The sequence below is a fragment of the Plectropomus leopardus genome, chromosome 17 (genome assembly GCF_026936395.1).
Source record: "Plectropomus leopardus strain MGB_pleo_1.0 chromosome 17, ASM2693639v1, whole genome shotgun sequence".
NCBI classification, from domain to species: Eukaryota; Metazoa; Chordata; class Actinopteri; order Perciformes; family Serranidae; genus Plectropomus; species Plectropomus leopardus.
In genome coordinates this window covers 30407035-30434365 of record NC_142192.1, presented here as the reverse complement: position 1 = coordinate 30434365, position 27331 = coordinate 30407035, and the positions used below count along the sequence as shown (strand labels likewise).

The window sequence follows — 27331 nt, the reverse complement described above, 5'->3', positions numbered from 1 at the left end:
AAACACAGACGACACATAGATATAGCAGTACACAATAGCAATTCTAAAAATAATAATAATAATAATTTGGTATAAATTCACTGTAAGTAATGTCATATGTGTGTTGTTGTTGTTGTTGTTGTTGTTGTTTGTATAGGTAACCATAGCATCCACACAAATACACACTCGCACGAAATAACACATACATCCAGTCCTGACATCCTCTTCTTTCACATCCATCACCCCTCTCTCTCTCCCTCTCTCCCTCTCTCTCTCTCTCAGCCATCACGCGCGTCCCCGCCACCTGCATCACCACCGGCTGCTGCAAAAGTTGCACTCGCAAAAGGTAAGCTCGCAACTGATCAAACTTAAACCTTATTAAACGTCATTACTAACTGAACCGATCGCTGACATGATCCCTCTACTGTATTGTCATGTATTACCGGCATGACATCGCGTCAATCGGACCTGAGTACGCATGCTTAGAGCTGCTGGAGAGCAGCGCACCACATGTACATGAACACATTGTACTCTTGATAAAATCATCTGGGAAGAAGCGAGAACTGCATTCATGTTTATTTAAAGTAAGTATCTTAAAACTGCTTTTATCAAGCAAATTGAAAGTGAGCTTTGTTCGTAAGGTAAGGCAGCCTCAGGAAGGAAGAAAGCATGCAGTATGTGAAAAATCAAGGATGTTTATGTTACAGAGGCTGGAGATGCAAACAACATAAAGAACAATATGGTCACCTTAAAGTTATTACAGCAGACCCTGAGTGTATCTTGATTAACAAAGCTACAGTGATAAGAAATGAGAATATCACAACATCATATTTACAGATATGTTTGTTCTGTTCTGTCCTTTGTTTGAGAACATTTTGTGTTATAGTATGTGTAGGATCCAGTGTGCAGGCGGGATGTACAGAGTGTGGGCTCCAACCGGGAGTCTGGATTTAGATTTCTCTGACTGAGTATTGAATTTTACTAAATGGAGCAAACCGATGCTGCTTCCTGCCTATTCGGTTTCACTTTGCTATGATCTTTGATTCATATATAAAAAGATTAATAAAAAAAAGTATAATTATTCTGTCTTGCAACATCCATTTTACTAACATGCTGGTGAACCTTTGGTCACACAAAACATGCCACTAAGAGGGTTTCCATTAACCCTCAAACTGTGCAAATTTACATTTCAAATATATAGTATGGAAACATGACAATTTCTAAAAAAAAAAACCTCCCATTCATCCCCAAAAACTTTTTACGCTTGCATCATGTTTTTCAGGCAATTCAAAAAAGCCATATTTTGTAAAGACGCAATGGACTGTTTTCACTTTTATATGTCACATGATGCTATGGCTATGTGCTTAATGGTAGGAACTGGCTCCCTCGGGCATGATGCAGCAGGAGCTACAAGACGTGTTATTGCATTGCTTAACTCCTCAAAAGTTGAGCAGAACATCAGGAAGTTTTGAATCCACAATTCCTCTGTGAAATCGTGGACTATCACCTCCCAGAAATCCCTCATACGTGGTGCTCCCACATTAAAGGGATTTGCCTTTCCATTATCGCAAAACACGCCTACATCGCCTTCAATTTGGAAATAATTAGGGCTAGTGTGGTGGCTGCAGTATAAATAAACCAGCTAATGTTTTGAACATCCATTGCCATGCTTCTTGGAATGTTATTACGAGAGGAGAAGTCGCATGACATCACTCAGTGGAAACAGTCATCTCACGATTGTGTTTTATCTACAATTTGAAAATATTGCTTAAGATTTGTTCAAATCTGTAATGGAAACCTGCCTAGAGCCAGTCAGGGAGAGACATAAACAAATCTTAAAAATGTTCTGTGATTCTGTAACATAACTTTCTCTAGTCGAGTCATTTTCTACAGTATTCAGAGTATTATAGTGTAATTCTAACATGTAAATATAGGGCTATCTTTCCCATCATGCCTCTGATCTCACACAATGGTGTGCTGCTGTTACAATCATCAGCAACGTTTCAGCCGGCTCCTCCACTCCGTCCATGTTTTGCTGCTGCTCTGTATTCACGGCAGGATTCATACCGTCGCTGAATTCATGATGCAGAGCATGGCTGATTTGTCCTTGAACTTTCATCCTCTGCCTTGTGCATCTGCGCTGCCGCCGGCGAGCCCTGATCGCATGTGTTTGTTCCATGTTGTGCTGCAGTAACCCCTCTTGCATCCACACTGTTGGCCTGAAAAGCAGGTTTATTTTAGGGGTTTGAGCACAAAATAACAATGTCTGAGCTGCTGTTTTTGTGTTGTTTGTTGTCACTGATTGCAGGCCCTCCCAGGGGTCCTCTGGAGAGCTTTCAAAAAGCAGCAATCAGACAAATGCTGAGTGCAATACTGAACTATTTTCAGCTGCAGTTCTTCTAAAGACCACTAGATGGTTTATCCAATAAACTCCAGATTGCTATTCTGTGTTTGACAATCATTGCCCCAACTGGCTGTGTCTTGGCAACGTGCTGAAAACAGCAATAAGTCCAAACTGGTGGAAAGAAACATTGCTATACTGGCAAAATTCTCTTTTGTTTGTAACACTCAAAAATATTTTTTCACATGATCTGAACAGTTTATTTCACTCTTCTAACGGATTAGTTTGACTTGTAATAGTGATTTCCTGTAATTGATTCCCAAAATTTTAAAGACATGTCGTATTTGACACGAACTGTACACACAATGAAATTGCAATCAAGTTCTGATGCACAAAACAAAAGTTGCTAGCAGCACGATACAATTAAAGTGCCATGAATCAAAAATCTTGCAACCCAATCACCAGATTTTTTTTTCTACTTTGTATATTGATGCAAACAACAGATTCGTTTACATCAGTTTACATCCACATGTTATAATATTATCGATGTGTTGAAAGTCTACATTTGTAACAATGCTGTGGTTAATGTGTGATTATGCTTAGGCACAAGATCCACTTAGTTATGGTTTAAAAAAAAACACTCAACTTTGTTTGCATAAAAGCTGCTGGAAAAAAAGCAACAAGTCACTAAAACAAACCCACATTTGTCAGCACCATGTTTGGTGAAACAAATTCCTCCAGCAAAGAGGCAATGGTTCGCTGTAAAACACCCAAGTTCAGTGGCACAAAAGCCTCTGGAAGGGTGGCCAGTGGTCACTAATCAATACCCATATTTGCTGCCACAGAAACGGCTGGAAAAGCAACCACTGGCTGCTAAAATAACCTTTATCGGTGCTGCCAAAGCCCCTGGAAAACAAACAGGCGCCAGAAAAGAGGCAATGGGTCGCTAAGAAAAAAACACATGTTCAGCAGCACAAAAGCTGCTGTAAAAGAGGAGCGGATGGAAACACAGTGGTAACTTTGTAAAAAAAAAAAAAAAACTTTTCAATGCGCTATCCCTGGTGGAAACACAACAACTGGTCTCGAAAAATACCCACATTTTGTGACTAAAAAGCCACTGGAAATTCAGCGATTAATTTTGTTGACGAAAACTATGACGAAAATGAATCATGAACAACCTTTTCTTCCAAAATGAGATGATATCAAGCTAAAAATAGATCTTGACAATAAAAACTATGACAGAATCTAATTTTCATTTTTGTTGACGGAACAGGACACAATGAAAATGTTAGTGGTGGACAATTGGATATTAAAAATGAGAGGACAGGAGAGGAGAACACAACGGCCAACAATAGAGTGCCAACTGGCTTTAAACTCCAGTAAATAGTCGCCACCAAGATGTTACACAAGCAGTGTCAGCTGTTGGTACAAGTTGTGAGCTGTAGTTCAGATGAGCAGCCGAGTGTTTGATGTTTTTGTTGAGTTTTTTAGTGGCAGCGGTGGCCGGTATCTGCTAACATTAATTTCGCTTGTTAACAGGTGACCAAAGGACTGGCCACCATTTTGACTTTAACCATGATTTGCTGCAGGATATGAGTTGGAACTCAAATCATTCATCTAATTATTGCAAAAACATCCACATCCATTTGCAAAAATGACAAGCATTTTTCTCTCACAGAGATGTACTTCTATGTCAGAGAGCATGTTTGCTTAACTGTCTGACAGTCTGAGCCTGTGATTCTGTGTTGATTGCTCATCCCTCATTTTGCAGCAGGAAACCAAAATTTCAGTCTTCAGAGCGTCTCTTCAGAAACCTGAGAGTGACATAACAGAAGACATGTCGATGCTTTCTCTCCGTCTATGGGCCCCAAGCAGAGGATGTGTTTAAATGCTACATGAGCAAACTTCACACTATGGCACTTTCACAAGGACATTTTGGAAGTTAGAAAGTTTCATCAGCCAAAAATCATGCAAGGCAACATTAAATTTCTTATTATTATTCTCTGGTGGGGGTGGAGGTGTTGAAGAGTATCAGCCAGCGTTAGTGTGTACAGTTTTCTCTGGATGGACTCCTTGCTCACTTGCTGCCATAAAACGCTTTGATTTCTGCCTGTAATTTTGATTCATTACTTTCTCTTCACTGAGAACAGCTCCTGTTAGTTACTCTGCAATAGCAGAATCTGCAGGGACTCGTGTAAAAAAGATGCAATGGGAGACTTTTCTGTTCCAACCCCCAGTTTGAGATATAGACTAATAAACTGGGCATGATTTGACATAAAAATTTGAGTCCAGCATTAGTGATATTTGTCCTTTTTGTCGGGCCAGTTTTTGGACAATCATTGTTGACTGTGAACAAATGATTCTGTTTTTTTGTTGAAACTATTCAAATCTTGCCTACAGGAGCTTTAGTGTTAATAATTCATCAAAAGACAGCTGTACTGGCAGAGAATGTTTCCAGATGTCACACCTCTCTGCTGTTAATCTTCCACCAACAGTACAGACAAGAGGTCTTTATGGGCATTGTATGTTTCTGTAAACCATGTATATCGTACATATCGTTCTTCGTACTACTCATATCAAGGTTTCTAGAATGATTTAGTATGACTGTCTCCAGGAGGTGGCGGGGAAGGTGGTAGCTTGACACCTAGATGAGAAGCCTGCTAAGCAGTTTAAGACCAACAAACAAGTAAACTGGTAGTTTTTTAGCAGGTCATCTCCGTGTTTCCACTGAGGAAAGTGCCACGAAAAGCAATTGTTTTGGGTTTGTTTTTTTTTTCCCCAAGACATTGCTCCTTTTCCTGTTGAAATATTGACCTGAAAACCAGGTACTCTGAGCAAAGATATTGATCTTTTCCAACACGTTCTCATCACAAGTCATCACATGTTGCCGCTTTGCAGTGGACTTCTGTGTCTTCATGTTACACTCCAAGTATTCTTCTGCGTCTACTATATGCGTTGCGGGATGGTGCTGCCGTGATGTCAGCAAATGCACATGGTGGGATGACACTGCACATCGTTATGTTTAGGCAACAAAAGCACATGGCAATTAACGCTGAGGCATCAACAAACGCACATGCTGGCATGGATGGTTAGGATTATGGGAAGGAGGCATATTCAAAGGTGTAGAAAAAAAAACAAAACATCATAGTCAGACAGGAGGTGAACGCCAGTTCGGGGTTTGTTGGATCTATCTGCAAACCCTCCTGCCCACCCTATAGGGACCATTGTGCTCCTTATATAATGTCCTTAGTGGCAGCATTAACCTGATGCCACCCAGCGGCGTATCATGCAGACGGATGCAAAAGGTGGCTTTTGGCATTGGGATTTTATGTCAGAAGCACTGCAAAAGTGGTGGTATTTGACAACTTCAGAATGATAAGGGGCTGGATGGTGTACTGAAAAGACAGACCTGCTTTTCCTGGTGGGAGACTAACACCAAAAGTCATCGTGTTTTGCAGAGGCATTGCTTGATTTTTCTGCCAAGAGTATGCCATGAAAAGCGATTGTTTTTTACAGACATAGCTGCATTGCTACTAAAAACAGCTTTTCCTAACCATAACCAAGGTGTTTTTGTGCCTGACCAAAGATATGAAGTTTCAGTATATCTACTACATAATAAACTAAAAATATGACATATCTGTGGCTTGCAGATACATACAATGCCAACATTTATTTTTGCAATCAGGATGCAACAACAGTCATAGCTAATTTAAAAGTCAGCTGGAAGTCCTCTGTCAGTTACATGTGAACATCTGTCGTTGATTCTGTCATTTTTCTCAGGAGTCTCTAAAGTGAGTTTATGGTCAGAAATGCCTCCGAGATGTACTGATGAAGGGATCCCCTGCTGTGTTGCTGTTGATGCTTTTCATGTGGATTTTTGGTGCCCTGCAGTTTCGGCAACAGCTTGCAAAAAAAAACTAGCAAAGCCTGACCCTGTGTCAGTGCCGACGGGGATTTTCTCTTCAGGAAGACTCCGCTTGTTGAAATGTGGGATGTGAGTTTGAGCAGGAAAAGAAGCAGCCGCTCTGCTGAAATGCCCTTGAGCAAGGCATTGACTCCCTGCTCGCTCTGTGAGAAATCTGCATTGTGCATTTCAGAGCATGAAACAGCAGTAAATGCTTGTGATTAAACCATCGCAGGAAGAAAAGTTGGATGGATGAAACATGTCGAAACACTGTGACCGCAGTGACTCACACGTCTGTCATCTCTCCTGTGAATGTTCATTCCTCATGTACTATACTATGCAACTGTGTACATGCAGAACATAAACCTGTGTGTGTGTGTGTGTGTGTGTGTGTGTGTGTGTGTGTGTGTGTGTGTGTGTGTGTGTGTGTGTGTGTGTGTGTGTGTGTGTGTGTGTGTGTGTGCATCCATCATGCATGACACACAGGCTCCTCTGCACACCAATGGAATTCACACACTTTTTTTTTTTAATCTCAGCAAAATCCTCTCAGCTGTTACATCCATCCCTCTACTCCTCCAACACACACACACACACACACACACACACACACACACACGCACACAAACACATATACACACACTTGCCAGCTCCGCCATAGACTTTGGAATTCACTGTTGCCATGGCAATGGAATGGAGCACGCTCTCTCGCATCGCCTGTTCTTTTCTATTGCTTTATATCTCTCTCTCTCTGTAGAGGCAAATCAGCTTCTCTTGTTTGACAGGGGGCTCGTTTTCTCCTTCGGCATCAGGTTTTGGATGATTGTTTGTTTGTTTGTTTGTTTATTCAAAGACATCATCATTGTCATGTAGAAAACATGTTTTTATAGGGGATGCTTCTGTACAGGAGCATGCCCAGGTTTCAAGACCCATGTCACGTTCTTTTTCCCCTCCTCTATCTCCTCTTCTCATCTCCTCCTCTCACTCTTTCCTATCTCTTCTTCATCTTCTCTTTCTGTCTTCCTCTCACACACTCTCTCTCTCTCTCATCTGCTCTTTACCCCCCTCCGCCTCTTTCTTCCTTCTCTCAGTAGCTAAGATGACTGCCATGACAATTCAATAAGAGGAGAGGACGCCAAGTGAAGTATCCCCCGCGTGCTGGAAAGAAGAGAAGGAGTGCTCAAGGTAAAGAGAGGAGAGGGAAAAGAAGAAAGAAGGGATAAGAAGCAAGGGAGAGGAGCAAGGGGAGAAGAGGGGAGAGAAAGCGAAGGATAAACGGTGGATGGAGGCGGCTCGGACCGGGGCTACGGAGAGCTCTTCACCGACGAAGAAGAAGAACAGCAGCAGCAGGGGGGAGAAGAGATGGAGGCAAAAGGCAGAAGCATACCCCCAGGTAACACACAAAAAAACACACACACACACAGAAATACACACACACTGAGGCAGACATTCATGTGCATACACAATCAACAAACCACCAGATGCACAGGTGGGTTCTCTTACACACATATAGTATGTGACACATGTATATAGATATTCAAGCAATACTGAAACACACAAAAAAGCATGGAAACAATTGTGCAGGAAATCAAACACGCACACACACGCACAAACAAATGCACTGGGGTGCAGATGTGTTCAGAGGTCTGGATTCAGAGGGCAAGTGGTTTTGAGTATCTGCGCTGGCATTTGTGCAACCAAGATAATGTTTGTTCTCATTAAGAAATGACTGAAGGGAGCACTGTCATGTAAGAAAATTCAGGGGACACGCTGTTAGGAATGAATTTGTGGTGGTTTGATTGAAAGCACTGCAACACTGAACATATCTGTAAGAAACTTGAAATGTAATTAAGTTTATTATGTTGTCCTTACATGCAGTGTGGCTCTAGATTTTTTTTTTTTTTTAACACAAAGAGCAACCTCGGTTGTTAGATCCCATTTTGACAAGACTAACCAATCAGGCTCAAGTAAAGCTACATTACTCACATTTTTATTGTCTGTACTGGATACAGCTCAATTTGGTTTTTATATGTTAGAGCACAAAATATTTTATTTAAACTGATACTTAATGTGCAAACTGAAGCATATTTACACACTTTGGGGGTATTTACACATACTGGGGTTGCTCCAGCAAGGCTGATTAAATCCAAGCTTAGCAAAACTAGATTTAAAAGTACTCAAAGCTACAGATGGTAACTTTAATGAAAACCTTTTTGTCATGCTTACTGAAACTATCACTGCATGCACAGAATATTACATGTGACAACCTGTAAAAATTATTATGTTCCTCTGCCCCTTTGTAGTGCTTCTATTAGCATTTGGAAAACAACCAATCAGAGATGAGGAGTCCCTGATGTCAGTTACGGTTTGTGAACTTTAGCTATACTGTCAAACCTGGCGGCACTGATCAAAAATGAATCAATATTCTCTTACTTCAGTATCTATTTCTCTCCTCAAATGTGTTCAGAAATATATTTTAGTGTACTGTTTAGCTGTAAAATGAGAACATCTGTGAAGCCACCATTATGTTAAGAACACTCAACCAAGGAGGCTAAGCACCACCTTCTGGCTGGACAAACTTTCTAAATTTACAGCTTAACCTGTCCATTCTCATTTTGAACTTGTCAAATACCACCTATATGACAGTGCCTTTGGCGTACGATCCCGACCCCAAACAGACAGAATCGGTCGTGATGTTATTATTCACTACTGAATGGCCAGAATGTACCTGCTGCGTCAGCCTAATGCGTGCATGGACAGCATCACTTCAGAACGCAACCAGGCGGAAACTGTCAAGTCCACTTGATACGCGACAGAACGGCGTAAGGTTGAAGCATTGCTAGTAACGATGTATTTTGAGGAGAAAGCTGAAGGGGCAGATAATAAATCTAACAAACCCCGGACTTTCATGCCGGAGTCCTGTGTTTACTTCCTGTGTGAATGTGATTTTTCTATACCTTACCATGGTCTTCTGTCCCTTAAACATAACCATCGGTGGCAGCATTTGCGTTTGTTGACATCCTGATGTTGGTTGCTTTTGTTGCCTAAACATAAACACATGCAGCGTATTCCCACCATGTGCATGTGCTGACTGATTCTTACCAGTTCTGCTTCTCTTGCCTCAACCTACCCAATCCAAACTGAAATTGAGTTGGCGTAGAGGTAGAGCAGGGTGGGTATAGCCTTAGCCATCCATTCAGAGCACCCAGAGGTAATGACGGGTGCACCATTCTACATATAACAAGTCACAGTACCATGTGATGTTGCAGCTTATGTTTTAATGCTAAAAATAAGATGCATAATGTTGCTTTAAGTGCATTTTAAAGAAACATATGTTTTCAGTAAAACATTCATTCTTGACATCCATTTGTTCACTCGCTGTCTGCTTTGTGCTACTTCACCACCCATTGCAGTCATGGCTTCTGCAGTCTTTTTGGGACTTACCTTATGCAGCGGGCGGGTCAGTTTCAGGGTCAATATACCAGTGGTCTCTTTTATTTTGGGATTTGTGTTGCCATGGAAACACCCCTCAGGCCAGCTGAATTAGCCAAACTGTTTAAAAGCCCACACTGGGATTGATATTCTCAGTGCGATGGATTGTTTACATTAACCTCCCGTTTGTAGATAGCATGAACAGAAATCGCAGTCGTGGGTTTCCAGAAAAGAGTGCTGGCATTTGTCCACCGATTTTATTTAAACATTAGAAATGTTATTGGAGGAACTAAATGGTATGTGAATGTGAACGGCACCTATGCACATCACCTCCTCCCGACTTCTCTCCCTGAATGTTTCATTTATGTTTCCCGAAGCACAACAGATGTGTCGTATCTCAATCTCTCTTGTCGTCCTTTTCACTGTTCTCTTTGTCCTTTTCACATCTTCCTCTCAGCTTTGATTTACATCTCCTCTCTCCTCCTTTCTCTCCTCTCCACTCAGCTCATCTTGTCTCATCATTCTCTCTTGTCTCTTACCCTTCTTATTCTATTAATGTGTATGTAAACCTCTGGTTTCTTTTCTTTCTTGCTCCTTTGCAGTGGCCCTTTGCTGTCTTTTCCACTTAATCTTATAAGTTTTTCCACCTGATGTTCTATTGATCTTATAAGGAAACAAATTCCAAACAATTGACCCACAAACTCTGCTGATATCAATACCTCTTAAAGTCAGTCTTTTGGAAATTTTGATAGGAAGGTCAGAATTCAAATGTGCCTACCTGCTGAGAGAATCCACTGATCCGTGAAATAATGGAACTTTTTTTTAGATATTCTCTGGCAAACTCTGACAGACTTACAAAGAGAGGATTTTCTATGCAGCCCATCTTCCACCCGTCACTGTTCATTTTTATAACAATATTTGATGTCTTATATTGTTGATGCATCAGGTCGGCAGTTTTTGTTCTTCTGCCGCCAACATTTCTTTACTGCTCCAGGCTATGTACGCTGGTTTTTGATTAAAAAACGCTCCAGTGTGCTGCTCACCCAGATAGCAGTGGAAAGATTCAGCCCCATCAGCAGCTCACACCAGTCACCCACAGCAGCCCATGGGGGACAGTAGATCTATTAATGCATAAATATTTGACAGTTCAGTGCATGAATTGTGAACGGGGTGGAATGCAATAATGGTTATGTGTCCTTTTTTTAGTATCTCAATTCTAATTTCAACCTTTAAGGGGATTTTTTAATCTTTGTGGAATAAATGTCTTAAACCAAAGTCTGTTTTATTTTCACATTAGCTTGAATATTGAAATTAGTGTATTCATTAGCTATTTTAGTTTAAGTCTTGAAATCAACCAGTTATGGCTGCCACACACTAAAAGACTTAAATCTGACATCCTCTCACATCTAAAGACAAAGTGAGTTTTTACTCACGCAGTAATATATTTCTAAAATTCTGTTTTTTGCAAAGACTCAGTTCCTACAACAAATTCCTAGAACAGCGACTACATTCCTTTTAAGGTTTTCCCATCCTGCTCCTGATGGAAATGTTACACCAAAGTCCCTTGAAAAAAACCTGACATATTAATGATTTCTAATGTGATAAATGGCATCATATTCTTTATTCTTGTCAATTCAAAATCAATACAATCAGCCCATTCTCATTCAAATATATCAAAAACTGTATTTTTACAGTGTTTTCAGAGTAAGACTTGATGCTAAAGGCCACCTGTCAAACAAACCCTGGACTTTCATGCAGGAGTCTGGTGAATTTGATGGGTTTTCATTACACCTTACCATGTGCCTCTTTTGCCTAATCCTAAACATCCGTGCAAGCATGTTTTTTTGTTGACATCCCAGCATCAGTCACCATGTGTTTTTGTTGCCTGAACATAACCATGTGCAGCGTCATCTCACTATGCGCTTCTATTGACATCACCGTAACGGTATCCCGGAACATCATTACCTAGATGGTAATATGTAAATGTGGAAGTCCACTGCAAATCAGTATGTATGTATATCAGTAAATCATATGTGATGATTTATCCAGTACTAACCTTTAATCTTAAAGAACAAAACTTGTTATTGTCACCTCTGGTCACTGTCCAAAAGATCCAAGACTTTTTAACGTTCTTGCGCCTCCTCCATGTTTACTGTCAACCCCACATCAATCAAACATCCCTTTAATCATCATAGGAAGATACTTATTACAGCCACCTTTGGTAACTTGAAAGAGTTTGAATCAAAGTTTTATGTGTCATGGTATGTACCTAAGATTTTGGTCTCTGTTCTTTTCAGATATCAGTTTCCTTCCCCGCCCAGCGCTGGTGTGGTGTGAGCGGGGCATCCAGGTGCTGCTTACTACCATGGGGGCGTTTGCAGCCTTTGCCCTGATGACGGTGGCTATAGGTACAGACTACTGGCTGTATGCCCGTGCCTTCATCTGCAACAGCACGGCCAACTCCTCCCAGGATGACTCCAACAACAAAGACAAGAAAGACCCTGGGGCACTCACCCACTCCGGCCTCTGGAGGATCTGCTGCCTTGAAGGTACAGCTGGTTGTATATGCATATTCATATTCGTGTGTGTGTGTGTGTGTGTGTGTGTGTGTGTGTTTGTTTGTGTGTGGGTGGGTGATGGCCCTTGAAGCCGTTGGCTGCGTTGGGGGTTGCATGTGTGTTTTCTCATGTGCTGGTCACTGGAGGGTCTTTCCGAGGTCAGTGTGTTCATCAGTGTAATCAGAACAGACATAAAGAGGTGTGTTCATATTCACAGACACACACCAGCAGTATGATAAATTGCTTTAGTTCTGCTTACTTGACTGTTGTAATGATCTTCAACCTTTTGAATTGGTTATGAGGTCAGTGACATCTCATAATTGGTGAGGTGCAGCATGAGTTGATCCCAGTTTAACTTTTCCAGCCATGTGGCCATGTGAGCCGTTAGAAAAGCTAATATGATCCCCTGTGTTTACTGTTTTGCTACATCTTGGCATCGTAGCACAGTATTTTAAACATTTGAACTTGAGCAAACTGGTGTGATTTCTTCCAAAAACATGGGAAAAAGGTAATGAGCAACTTGGATAGAAATGTTCCGTAATTGCAAGAAACTAGTAGATACAGACAATGATACAAACAGCTTCTTTTTTTTTAACTGAGACACCGTGGCTGCAGGATAGCGCAACCAAAACTTGGCATGTTGAATAAAATTATGATCTCTTTTTGTACATGAAGCTAACCACATATTCACCACAACATTATAGAAAAGCAAAGAAATGTTATTTTTAACGGCCCCTTTACATAATAAGGTACAAATGTAGCGGGTCGGCGGTTTGACGAAATGTACAGACTTTCATGCACAGACACACAAACACTTACATATACAGTACACACTCATACTATATATTCAACATAAATCTCATCACAATGCCCCACAGCTCAGATATGAGTGGTGACTCATCCGGTGACTGATGAAGTAGTTTTCCTGCGTTGCTGCGGCTGACAGACAAGTTTAATAGGACAGGAAACACATAGCACTCACACATATACCAGACGAGGCTATCTGTAATAAAGGTTCTTGTGTTTTAGTTAAAGGCGTGACAAGTTGCATTTTAATGTCAGTAAATTACCACATTCATTTTGTGGCATTAGTGTAATTATCATAAACAAGAGAGAAGCAGCCTTTTTCACTTTGTTTTTAACACAGTGTGCAATCAAATCTGACACGAAAGGAAATTTGATGGGGCTTCAAAAGTTTCACCCAGAATTAGTTTAAGTTTAATAGTCAAGTTTAATAGTTTGGTTTTTGCAGCTTTTTCAGATGGAAAGACCTTTTGTTGTTTGTTAGAAAACATCCAAAGTGTTAGACAGGTAATCTTTGCCAATCTGCTGTCGATTGGGCCCATCTGTGGATTCCTCATCCCTCTTTAAACTATTTCCTGGTCCTATAAGATTAATAACTCTGTCCCATTGTGGTACTAAGAAAAGATCTGATTTTGCTTTTTCTTGATTGACTCTTTGTTTGCACAAGCATGTGTGCCTCAAGTATCCTTTTCATTTTATTGCAAGAGAAACATGGGATCTCTCCTCTCTTCTTAATGTTTATTTTTTTCCACGAGATGTGCAAATAGCTGTCAAGGTAAATAAATGTCCCTCTCAAAAAGAAATTTAATTTTCTGTGAGGATTTACAAGACAAAACAGAAGCAGGTTGCTGTTCTTTCACATCTAAAGCTTTCAGTGTGTCTGGTAATGGCACGTCGTGGACGGAGTTAAAAGCCTACAAAGTGTATGTGCTATACAGAGTTGAGCGGAATGAGTTATGCATTTGTTTAAGAGAAAATGACAGATTATGATTGTTGATTTGATTAATCAGGAAAGGTCAAAACACATTAGATTGACTCCATTTAATTGGTTTTGCCAATAAAATGATATGGAGTGCAATCAGTTTAAACTTGAGATTATCTCAAGAAGATATTTTTTGCAATGCTAGAGGTATGGTGCAAGGGATGGTAATGTCTAACACTTCAGACTTTAGACTGAAACATGAATTTTTACACGACCCATTCACTATGTCCTGAAGATGTTTTCTAATCACTGGTGATTTTCTGACTTTTTTTTTTTTGCATAATCAAGAGGTTGATATTTGGGGTTTTTGAGTGAAATGTCTTGAAGACTATTGGATGGGTTGACATGACATTTAGTGCAGATATTGGTGCCGCCCTAAGGATGAAATTTCCATAACTTTAGTAAGGCCTTACCTTTTTAATGCATTGTCAGGTCAAAATTTGAATTTGTCCAATTCCTTGACCAAACACCTTAAAGACCTACCTTCCCATCAGCCTCAGCCGTACTTTGTGTTAATTGACCTTTAGCATGCTCTTATGCTAACCTAAGATAGTGAACTTGAGTATATCTGCAGCTTGTTAAAGAAATACTTCACTTGACAGATGACTATTTGTGTATCAATTACCCTCCACATATTACAAGGAATTCATTAAGAAAACCTTTTATTCTCACATTCCTCAGAGCAAATTCTTGGTGAACTGACCTATCTTCCTTTCCTCTAGCTTCTTCCTCTTCTTGATTCTGTCCACCTCTTCCTCTCTGTTGTTTTTTAGGCTTGAAGCGCGGCGTGTGTTCCCAGATCAATCACTTCCCAGACGACGCAGACTACGACCAAGATGCTGCAGAGTATCTGCTGCGTGAGTGACACACACACATTTACAAATGAGCGGCAGATGCACACAGACACCAACACACACACATTTAGCTGGCACAACACACACATCTCAACAGAAGAGCACAACACACATACAGTCTCCATCACACACGGATACAGAAAGGACAGAAGGGGATGGTGGGCGGACATCAATGCACGGATGTCAGATTCAAGCAAAGCGTTCCTAGAGATGTGTGTAAGCGTGTGTCTATATGGTGTGTGTATGTGTGTTGACATGCCCAGGTGCATGAGGCTGGGAGTCTGGGGGTGTACAGAAAGCTTTTTTTTTGTTGCACAGATGGATTGAAAGAACAGCCTTCACTAATGGATTATTTTCAGCTCAGGATCCAGGTCTCACATCCTGCCTCCATTGTGACGGCAAATTCTGTTTGTACAGCCTTGAACCTTTGGGTTTACAAAGTATAAGTTTCAACCATAGATTATATAAAGATTTCTATTTCTGAAAAGGAGGATTTGATACTATCTTAGATTTTTGTATCCTGCTTAGCTGTGCGACATTGAAAAGAAACCTTTTACTTTTCCAAAGGCTGCACAATCTCGATTGAGGATCAATGGACGACCCAACAAAACATGCTCAAAATTTTAGTGTCTGTCATAGTTAATGAGAAAAGAGTTATATGTCAGAAAATGCCCCTTTTTTGCAATGTTTAGAAATCTTAAAACTTAAAACTGAAAACAATGAACTTGATTTTGACATGCAACTAACTGTTTTCATTTAAGATATATTATATTTAATATACATACTTACAAATACAAATTCTTGCAGTTGAGGAACTGGAATCAGTGTTTTTAGTTTTTGCTTACAAAATGTCTTACATCATTTAACTATTATCAAAAAAGTTGCAACTTTATTTTCCTTTTGACTTATCTCTTAACTGACTAATATCAGCTCCTCTGACAAACATAATTAAACTTTTTTTTGTTTTTGAAGGTCAAACCAGATGTTAACATAACCCTGGTTCCTTTGACAAAATGTCAAAGAGATTTTACCATTGGATTTTGGATAATTGAAGAGAATAAGCCCTGTGGCAAACAAAGTTTAGGATACTTGCATGTTTTCTTCAGTGAGATAATCTTCATAAATAGACACTACTTGTATGATTTCTGAATTGTAAATGCAATCACCAGGAGTAAAACGATAACATTAGGGTTTAAATGAACTACACAACTTCATGTCACCCCACACCCTGTTCTCAGTACCAAATCATCATACACTGACACTTTCTCTCACTTCTTGGTATGTGATACCGACTCAGAAGGCGACTCATGTTTCATGCGACACTGGGCCTTTAACTAACTTTATGTAATCCATGGAAATACTTGACAATGAGATGTGGTATAAAGAGTGAGAAAGTCTGTGAAGGTTTGATAGATCAAACTAACCCAGACTTCCACCTAGGAGACTGCAGTATGTGTCCCTTTTGAAACCAAAAGTGAATCTTGTTTTAAAGTAACATTTTGTAACTTACGAAGATCGTCGTGCATTGATGTCACAAACTTCAGTTATTTATATCACCTTATGTAGCTAATGTAGTTATCTTAACCCAAAATAGGATCTTTTTTCTAAATTCAACCAAATAGTTTTGTTACCAGAACCCAACTTATTCAGTTTTGCAACATTAACTTCTTGTTACAAAGTATTTCAGCTGTGCATCACGGAGATACACTAAAGGGTGGGAATGAGAATTGATTGAACCACTACAATGAGGCTGTAAAATCGTGCTTGGCATGATGACTTCTAATATCCCTGACAATTTCCGGATTCTTGCTTACCCACTTGTTGGCAACCACCTTTTTTAAGACATATGAAAGCTTCAGAGTTTACAAGTGGGGTTTTACTTGACATATTTTATGTTGTAGAACAAAACATGTTCATCTCTTTAATTTCTATTAACCACAGACAAGAATTTGAACAAAAAACAATTCAAAAGCCTGCAGACTGTGAGAAAAAATGCTGACTCATTTCCTGATTTTAGGATTTATTCCTCTAGCACTCAAAAGACGGAGCTAATTATTACTTCATTCTGTTCAGGTACCACACAATAAGTTTGTACCGTGAACACCAAGGTCAGAAAACCGCCAGACAGCTCAGCAATCTTTCTTATCAGCTATTCATCTAGATAATCAATAAATTGTGCTGAAGAGGCAAACACCAGACACACTGTCCCATTTCCTCTTTAAAACAAACTCGGAGAATCATGCACCAACTGTTTGACATGTCTGACCAAAGCCTCCATAAATATATGCTTATCACAGCATTATCTCCTTCCTTCAGAGGCAAACAAAAGCTAAGGCAGCTCGAAAAGTCACCTTCAGAACTTGAAGTCTCTGCTTTTCTCATATATCCTTGCTAGAGATGGAGCTATTCAGCATTTTAATCTTCTGTAATGTCTCTTTATGTTAGCAGCAGTGCTTATGGGTTTGAGATGTCTGCAGAGGAATTTACTGTAGAGGGTTGTTGGTGATGCAATGCAACTTTATGCAGCCATACTGAAGGTCACCATTTATCCTGGTAACAGTCATGCTCCAATCTACTGTAAAATGGAAAGACTTCAAAATAATCCAGCAGTTTACGACTGCAATTCTTGCTAGAGACAAATTCGGAAAGACTTGTAAAGAAGCCAGGATTTTCGAAATGGTAGTCTTCCCACTAGAACATGTCCAGTTGTGTTTTGAAGCTTGCTGCTATAAAGTTGTTCTCCAGCTGTCAGTTGAGTGCTACATGTAGCTGCATGCTAATATTAGGGAAAGGTGTAATCTTATTTGCTGATGTTGTTAATGCTCCCTGATTCAAGTTAATTTTTCCTGCTGTGTCATGTCCAGTAATGTTTTTCATGCTAGGAAGTGCTGCTTTTTTTCCATGACAGGCATTATCTGGTTGCAAGTACATTGCTGCGTGTAGCTACATACAAACATCAGGGAAAGACGTAATCTATTAATTTCTCCCTGATTTTGAATCATAATTCTGTAGGAATATGTCCCGATTTGAAGATTTCAATTAAGAAGCTTTTAACGATCATCTATATATACCAGGCTACAAGTACACTTCTTCATGTAGCTACATGCTAACGTCAGGGAAATATGTAATCTCAGTTGACGTTGTAAATTTCTTCCAGATTTCAGATCAATGTCCTGTTGGAATATGTATGGTTGTGTTTAGAAACTTTTATTGGTGTTTTTATATGATAGGAAGTACAGTTTTTTTTTTCCGCTACAGTCATTCACCAGACTGTAACAGTGGTGTAGGGACAGGAAGATATGGAAGACCAGGAAACGCTGACCAATCAGACTGAGCTATTGTGTGAGTGCGGCTTAAAGAGACAGATGTTAAAATGCAGCATCTTAAACAGAGGGTGAATACAGGTGTTTCAGCACAGACATATGAGGAAAATTAAGTGTTTTTTTTTACCATTAAATGCTTAAAATCATTCAAGTAGAGACTCAAATACATGTATGAATCTGAAAATAAGCATAACTGGTTCTCTTCAAAATCACGTTTGTTAGACCCTCATTGCCTCATACAACCACTTGTCTTTAAAGCTCTTCACTCTGTTTTTAATGCAGGATTTCTGTTTAGAAGCTGTTGTCCTCCAAAGCCCCAGACATTATGTACTATACAGTATATTATGTAGGAGACTTACATAAATACTGTAGATAGCTGCTGTTCCAGAGCCAAGTTGTAGTGTCAGCTTCAGCACGTCTTGATAACACTTTTATCACCAGGAGTGTCACAAGGCTGTTAACTTTGCACCTTCAAATGGTGTTGAACTTCCAAAAACTCTTCACTAAATAGTACTACATACGAAATCTATAGAATCAGCCATATTTATCAGACATAAACAAATACCAGGCAACGTTGGCAATAACACTGAAGTACTGGATAGAAGATGATGTGTTTCTGGCAATGTCCTCGTCCCCAGGTGTTGTGCGAGCCTCCAGCATCTTCCCCATCCTCAGTGCCATACTGCTCCTGCTGGGTGGAGTGTGTGTTGCTTCCAGCGGCTTCTACAAGAGCAAAAGAAACATCATTCTCGGTGGAGGGATTCTGTTTGTCGCTGCAGGTAAGACTGCAGCTTTGTCTTGCTGTTGGCAGAGACTTCTGTTCTTTCAAGTATAGCTTGGAAAGAAAGTTTCTTGTGGGTAGTCTTACTGTTATGTGACTAAAAATTTTAACAAAACCTGCTTTAGTATTTCAGCTCTGGTAGGACCACCCTTTGTGCATGCTTTTGTCTTCTTTATCCGTCTTATTCTGCTCAAAACTGAAATTTAAATGTGCTATTTCCAATACATTTCCATTCCAACTTGTCACATGGTGCCACTTTGTCATGCGCATCTACCTATGAAGTATTAGCTATCCCGCTGCATAAGCTCCAGGATGGCACTACCATTATGACAACAAATGCATATGGTGGGATGACACGGCACGTGGTTACAGCCCATTCTCATTCGAAATTCATCAAATACCACCACTCTGTTGGGTAACATCACTTGAGAACGTAGCCGGACCAAACCGGTCATGTGTGCATGAAGCACTGATGGATTGTGTCAGGTAATAACGCTGCTGGTAACCATTTAACATAAGGAGTGTGAGTACGCTCATAGTGCAGGTGTGTGGGGAGGCGGATGGGTCTGACAAACAACTGACTTTTGTGCGGAGTTTGCTTCCAGTGTGGATGTGTGTGCTTTTTTTCTTATGCCTTACCATGTACCTCTTTTGCGTAAACTTAATCATCTGTGACTTTGTTGCTTTATCCTAACCATTGTGAAAGTCCACACTGTTGTATAACATAAGGACCGTGCTGCTTCATCCCACCACAACATCATCCCACCATGTTCATTTGCTAACATCACTGTAACGGCATCCCAGAGCAGCTGATGCAGATGGATACAAGCACCAGCATGAAAGTCAGCTGTTTGTGGGACCCATCCCTCGCACCTCCCACCCACCCTATGGACACACGTGTGCTCATTACGTCATTACTGGCAGCTCTTCAACTAGACAGTGTCCTTCCGCATTTCATGTGCACACAATCGGTTCTGTCTGTCCATGCTCTCAGCCTTCCATGTGGACGTGCAAGTTGCCTTTTCGTGTCATGCACTTACACTGGAAGAACTGACAAAGTGGAGGTATTTGATGAATTCAGAATGAGAACAGGCTGCTATTTCACAGTCTGAGTTTTAGATTTATCAGTCTAATACAAGCATAATTGGATCTTCTTATGTATGATATGCAGATGGATTTTCCTCTCTGTATAACTGAAGGGAAGTAGTTGCAGTATTGCTGCCTGGAAAACAATTAATTGAAGCTGCAGGTTAATGTGTCCCAGTGGAGCACTTACAGCAGAAGTCTTGTATATTTCCTCAGGCCTCAGCAACATCATCGGAGTGATCGTGTACATCTCGGCAGCACTGAGCGACATCTCTCCCAAGAAAGATGAGGACAAGAAGTGGCACTACTCCTATGGCTGGTCCTTCTACTTTGGCGGCCTGTCCTTCATCCTGGCCGAGATGGTGGGCGTCCTCGCTGTTAACATCTACATAGAGAAGAACAAGGAGTTGCGCTGTCGCTCTCGCACTGACCTCTTCAAAAGCACCACGCACGCCATGCTGCGGCTGCCCAGCTACCGTTTCAGACGGCGCTCTCGCTCCAGCTCACGGTCCACCGACCCACCGCACTCACCAGAGACGTCACCCATCGGCACCTCCAAGACCTTTAGCCTGCCACCCTCTGCACCACCCTTCTCTGTGGCCACCCTGCCCAACCCGCATCACACCAGCAGTGGCGGAAGTGGAGGAGGAGGTGACATCTCCATGTACACTCTGTCAAGGGACTCCAAGCTGGGCAGCCTGGGAGGCGGCGCCCCACCTCTCTACGGCACTGTGGACCGCGCCACGCTGTACCAGCTCCACAACTACTTCCCAAAAGATTCAAGCGGCAGTGGTGGAGGAGGAGGATCAGGATCAGGAGGAGGTGGAGCGGTGATAAGCAGCGGCACGCTCCCTTCTCATTCCAAGTCCAACTTGGCGGCAGCAGCGGCTGTAGCCCAGAATGCAGCGCCGCTGAATACCTCCACATCAGCTGCCACAACGGCCCAGGCAGCTCCGATATCCACAGCCACCATGGAGAGGGACAGGGGCAACATGGGAACCCTGGACCGACTGACAGCCAAAAGGGACAGGGATAGCAACTCAGATACACTGAACAGGAAAACTACGCCAGTTTAAACCTCAGAAAAGAGGGAGAGAGTGTTGAAATATAAAAGGGACGTTAGAGATTTCTGAGTTTGAGGAAAGGAAGAGTAGGGCTGAAAATGTGTAGGTGACACTTCAATGGTAGCGTTTCTGTCCTTGCACCTGGGGTATCTAGCTGCCATAATTACCAATATCATTACCAGTCATAAAAAACCTGATACAATGTGCAAATTCATGACAACTGCCTTAAAATGGTCATGACTTTAGCTTCAAAACCCTGTTTGAAATTTAATTATTCAGCAGTGGTGCAGAGGAGGCCTCACACACGCCTTACTTTGGACTTCCCAGTAAAACCAGTCTCCCGTTGAAGCAGTTGGGGGTTAAGTGCCTTGCTGAGGTGGCAGGGGGACTCAGTAGTTATTTACTCCCCCCTTATACATTCTGGTAGCTGCTTCAGGGATTTAAAATACAAATTCACTTTAATAAGAAAAAAATGGGAAAATACTTGACCCCAAGTGATGATTGGTATACCAAATACACTCACCCTGTGTTGTGAGGAATTCATAATTAAAGCAGTTTTTGTTGTATGCCTCCACAGAAGGCACGTTTACTTGGAGCCTACTAATCTGATTAGAATAGGTTTAAATGCCCAAACAGAAAAAAACATGATCCATGTAAACACCTCAATCAGCTTAGACAGGCCCAAACCGATTAGCGGTTGCAGAGGGTTAGCTTAAACCTTTTCATAAACCGATCAAAAGAAAATTTGTGTCATGTAAACAGTAGAGCTGATTCATCTCTGGCTGCGTTCTCTGTCCTAACATAAGGGGACGTGATGACATATGTTTTTCCACTTCAGAAAATGGAGACTTCCACGCAAAAGTGGACTGCAACGGAGAGTTTGTTTTCATTACAAACTCTTAAAGAACTGTATGTTAGTGGACACTTAGATGGTAGACGCTGTTGCTTGATCAAGAGAATCAAAACAACAGCAAACACTGAGCTGAACAGACCTTAAATTTCCATTTTAGCAGTTAGTTTAACTTCATCCCCCCCATAAAAACATGAAAGTAGCAGAGGATTTTTATTTTTTATTTTGACAAAGACATTTATACCATAAATTAATGCAGAAAACTTCCCGTTTTGAGTATACCCCCAATTTTGATATGAAACCAATGCCCTTGCAAACGAGTAAAAAAGAGGAGAAAGGCATACTCACCGTCGAGTTCCATTTCCATTTCCATGTTGAAAAAACAGCATATAGGTACTAATTTTGGTGGAAAAAGATATAAGTCTCTTCAATCCAGTCACATGTTCAGTGCCTCCCAAACAATAAGTCCCCTCCAACAGGAACTGAAAATAAAAATTTTCTATGCTCTCTTCAAAGCCAGACTCCATTGACGAAAACGATAATTTTAACTCTGAACATGGGAGGTGCTGGCCGACCACTGTCTAGATTTCCAAAGTCTCAAAATGAGACTTGGATTATCCTACACAAGCCGTGTGAGAGTATGTTAATGAATATTTTTGATACATTTTTGCTGTTGTTTAACATATGACTTCAGCTCGTTGCAAATTTTCTAAATTTTTGGATTCTTTGTTCACCAAAGGGGCATGCAAGAAAATCAAAGTTTTCTTTTCAAATTTAGCACAATACAGGGGTGAGTAATTGATATACAAATATTTATTTGGGGGATGAAGTATTGATTTTGTGATTTGTAAGTCACAAGAGTCCTAAATTAAAATTGAATCTGGTGTAAAGTTGAAAGTTTTCTGGTATTCTAAAACTCTTACAAACACCATAAATACTTTAATAAAATAAAGTGGCCAGATGGTATAAGCCACAGTTCTGTTTTTTAAAAGAACAGAAAGCCACAGACGGGTACATTCAGCCAAGTAACAAGCTGCTCAGTGATAAGTTGACTGCTGATTCAAGGTCAACAGTAGCTACTTAACCTCCGGTCCCAAGAGACCGACCTCAGCCATATCTAACCTGCTGGCACACACACACACGCACACACACATCAGAAGAAGCAGACACACTGTGAGCCTATTTATTTTTCATTGTGTGTCAAAGGTAATTATAGTGACAGATGGGCATTCTCCACACTCTTAGAGAAAGGCACAGCCATAGACTTCAAGCTTCACTCTGTACGCCTCCACCACACCACTGCCGGTTGTCACAGTTTGGTCAAACACTGCAACAAATGTCCATCTGAACAAGTAACTTCGTCTGACGTTAAATCTATGAGTCTTTGTTCAAATGTGAGAAATATTTGCTGAATTTTGACCAAATGGCAGCAGACTGCTCTTCTTGTTCGAAGACAATGCCACTTGTTTCTTGTTCTTCTTGATGTAAGTCCTGATTTTTGCGTGAATTTCACCTTCTGTGCTAAAATATCACAATGAAGAGGTTTTTGAAACAGCGAGCTGTAATGGACACATAAGATTAAAGGTCATCAAGCTGCTATTTGGCCATCAGTTAATAGGTAGATTTTCTTTAGATTGCACAAAGTGATATTGTGAATGTAACATATGCCTAAAGGAAATACATAAATTTCGAAAAAAAACTCCCATTTATTGCAAAAACATTTTAAGCTCCCATGAGGTGGTATTTCATTGTTTTATATCAACATTTCAAAAATATCACTTAAGTTTTGTGCAGATCTGTAATGGAAACCTGCCTAGTGAATTTAGTTTTGACCCAATACTGGCAGTAGACCTCTGACAGAGTACTTAAAGACCCCTCAATTATACTAATATATAACCATGCACACATCCACATGACTCCCTGCGGACATTCAGAAAGTATGTCCGACCCTTAAGTTGCACCAATCCTCATTTGTGTGCAGGTTAAAAAATGGCAATACTTGAGCTTTCTTGGGGAAAACCGTGTCAAACCCAGAAATGTCATCAGCTGGCCTGCTTATGATATAAAGCCATTTTGTGTCATCAGACAGTAAAAATGTTCCAAATGCACCGTCAAAGCCAGCAGAAGCACTTGTTAAGATGGATTTTTGTTCACTCTATGTTTAATTGCCAAAATAGGGTTTTTATGACTGTTTTTGATACATTTCGATACCGAAGGCTGCAAGGCAGCGTCCGCTGAGTGTTCCTGCAAAGGGCTGCAACCACAGGCAACAGGGTGGGGGTCAGTTCAGTTTACACTCAGGGGGTGGAGTTTATTAGAACTTAGGTCAAAACTTAAACATATAAATATTCCAATATGAAACCATTTTATCCAACCAAGGTAGTCACTAAAGCACATTATTAAATAAGTTAGAAATTATCAGAATTTCAAACAAAACAGTCCTATTTTGAGTGCAGCGTATCGTTTTGAGGCCAACATTTCAAGGACAAAAAAAATCTCTAATGGACATACTGTAAAACAGTTTGGACTGAAACGCTTCATATGTCCTAAATCTGACTATTGGACCAATATACTGAACTCTGAATGCACTTCCGGATCAGCTGCGATTGCAAAACGAATTCAACCCAACCCTGTTTGACGACAAGTTGGGGGAGGAGGGAAAGAGAAAAGAGCACAGCAGCTAGCTTCAGTTCCCCTTCCCTCCGTCTCTCTTTTAGCTATAACTATATACTATTTCACAAACTAGAATAATAAATGTATTATTGAGTATATTATCACTCCATTGACTTTAACAAAAGCACATAATGTCTGTAACTGGTAGTCTTTTCATTCTGAGTGATTGATTATCATCTCTAGGTTACATGAGATTGTAACTCCTTGAGTATTAATATCATGTTGCTGGTGTTTATATGATCGTACTGGTTATTGCAGGGTATTTATACATTTTGGAATCTTTTTCTTTTTGTAATTTTTTTATATTACTTTCAAGGACTCTTGATTTTCTTTCTCTTGCTTATGTACACTAAAGTTAGTGGTGTCACGTGGAAAGCATGTGCACAAATGTGAGGGGGTGTGTAATGTGTAAATTCATCTTTAGATCGTTTTCATGATGTTTATTTGTACAGGGGGAGTTGACTGAGCGTGCATGCTCTTTTTCAGCAACGCCCTGCCTCACCTTGACTCACACGTTCACACTGGCACCCGCCCAGTAAAACCAGTCCACCGCTGGTTGCTGAGTGGCTCCCCTGGAACAAATGGGGGCTACGTGCCTTGCTCATGGGCATATTAATAGTGTGTTTTTCCTACATCTTGATTGTTCGAATAAGCAGCCTTGCCGTTCATTTTTTTTCAAGTATCACACATTTAACTGTGTACATTATTTTTACTGTAAATGTTATTTTTGTTCTGTTTTTTTCTGTTTGATAATCACTGACATGATTCCTCTTTTACTTACCTTATTTTATTTTTCCCAGCTGTTGTTTGTTTAATTTTCTGTATTTCTATCCATTAAATTTTCTCATTTTTATTTCAGCTTTTGTTGATCTCAAATTTTTGTTGTTCACATATTTTATGGTATTATTTTTTAAAAGTTATTTTTGTGACGGTTTTGCTTTTTTGATTTTTGTATAATCACTCTCTTACTTATTAATTTACTATTTTTTGTTTATTTACTTTCTTTAAATATTTTTGTTTCTTCTAACTGTTATTTTGTTTTATTTTCTGTATCTCTTCCTAAAAATTGTCCTCATTTTTATTTTCACTTTTGTTGTTCACAGGTTTTTGTTGTAGCACATTATTTTTATTTTTAAATGTTATTTTTGCATTGTTTTAATTTGTGTTTTTGTATAATCACCGTCTTACCTCTTTTAATAATCTTGTTTTCTTGATTTTATTTATTAAAAAAAAAAAAAAATTCTCTTTTTCAACAGTTATTTTATTGTTTCATGTTCTGTATTTTTATTTGATAAACTTTCCTTATTTTATTTCAGCTGGGTTTTTTTTTTGTTCTCAGATTTTTTTCCTACTGTCATCATTTTGTCTTCTATTCCTTGCAGGCTATTGATTTTTTTTTCTAAACATTACCAACGTAGCCTAATAATCAGTGTTTTTTAATGTTCTGACTAGTGTATAACTGTTGCTGATAGAATTTATATTAATCTATTTATTTTCGTGGTGGTATGTGTAGATATTCTTAATGTTATATTGTTTCCTACACCCGTAACTTTGGGCTATTAAGGCGTCACGCCTGCCTGTGACTTGTTGTCAGTAGCCTGAGCGCTGGGAGAGTGGGCTAAATTTGGTCTGTGTTGGTGTTGTCAGTGGTTTTATACATGGTAAACAATAAGTAAAATATGTGAATTGTTATAAAAATCACTAAATGAACACCGACACACGTCCTAAACTTATATTTTAACTTTTGTAAAGTGTTTGTGAGGACATGGTTGGACGTTCCTTCATTTTCAGTTCATATCCTGATGTGAAAGCCATTTTAAAGCCAGCGTGAGTCACCAGCTCCTTTTCCCAACACTCTGGCTACTGACAAGGAGTCAAACCTGAATCTCTTCAAATGGAAAACTGGTATATTTCCACTCAGCAGAACAATATATGTAAAGGACAATATGGAAAAGGGGAAGCAATACAATATACTGATCCTCGCTGGAAAAGACAAAAAATATAAGGTATATATATACATATATATATAAATATATAGATATATTCATTAAAATTCTATATGAAAATTGGGTTGTGTTGTCAGTTATTATGTGTTGTGTTGATGCACCAAAATCTTGTCCGTTTTTCTCAAGCAGCAGCCCTCATGACTGAAAAATGAAGCCAACGCAGAAGTGACTAAAACTACAGTTCCTCTTACGTCCACTTGAGATTGGCTCCATTGGATTTTGGATAATTACAGAAAATAAGTTCTGTTATGTGGTAAAGTAAATGAATAAATAAGTCTCAAATTAATTTTTTTGTTATCTCAGGAAAACACAGTTTTGTTATCCTGAGATCCCAGAAAATTATTATCTCGGGAGAACTGACAAAAAAAAAAAAGTATGATTGTATGGCCACTTAGTGCTTTAGTATTCTTCAGTCCATGTAATGTTTTATGTGTTTTTTTAATTTCTTTTTCTTTGTCTGTGATACATACACCATCTAACATGCTTGCATTTCTCCCCCTGTGCTTTATTTTGTCTGTAAGCTGGTGTGGGCATGGTCTCCCTCCCTGATTTCCCCATCTCCTGGCTCAGTTCGTCACACTCACCTGTCTGCTATCAGCTCATCAAACACACCTGCCTCTCATCAGTTCATCCACATGTAGTATTTCTACTCTGGCTCTGCAGCCACTCATCTCTAGACTGCTGTTTAACCTTTGTG

General features: G+C 39.9%; 1 protein-coding gene across 3 annotated transcripts; it reads left to right on the top strand.

Moving 5' to 3' along the window:
* The first annotated feature begins 200 nt into the window (after positions 1-200).
* Positions 201-26026, top strand: cacng8a (calcium channel, voltage-dependent, gamma subunit 8a). Of its 3 annotated transcripts, none has more exons than XM_088090496.1 (6): positions 201-325; positions 7313-7614; positions 11951-12202; positions 14771-14854; positions 18813-18953; positions 20258-26026. In XM_088090496.1, exons 2-6 carry the CDS (start codon positions 7584-7586, stop codon positions 21115-21117), a joined length of 1368 nt encoding a protein of 455 aa, XP_087946622.1. In that variant the 5' UTR covers positions 201-325; positions 7313-7583; the 3' UTR covers positions 21118-26026. The 3 variants fall into 3 exon arrangements, with proteins under 3 accessions (XP_087946622.1, XP_087946623.1, XP_042362555.2); XM_088090497.1 differs by lacking the exon at positions 201-325 and adding an exon at positions 433-563; XM_042506621.2 differs by lacking the exon at positions 201-325 and having other exon boundaries at positions 6971-7614.
* Positions 26027-27331: the final 1305 nt, after the last annotated feature.

Excerpts from the sequence above, each read along its gene's own strand:
- cacng8a (XM_088090496.1), top strand. The coding sequence starts at position 7,584 with ATGGAGGCAAAAGGCAGAAGCATACCCCCAG. Across the intron at positions 7,615-11,950 it reads AGGCAGAAGCATACCCCCAG|ATATCAGTTTCCTTCCCCGC; the intron begins GTAACACACAAA and ends TGTTCTTTTCAG. Across the intron at positions 14,855-18,812 it reads TGCTGCAGAGTATCTGCTGC|GTGTTGTGCGAGCCTCCAGC; the intron begins GTGAGTGACACA and ends CCTCGTCCCCAG.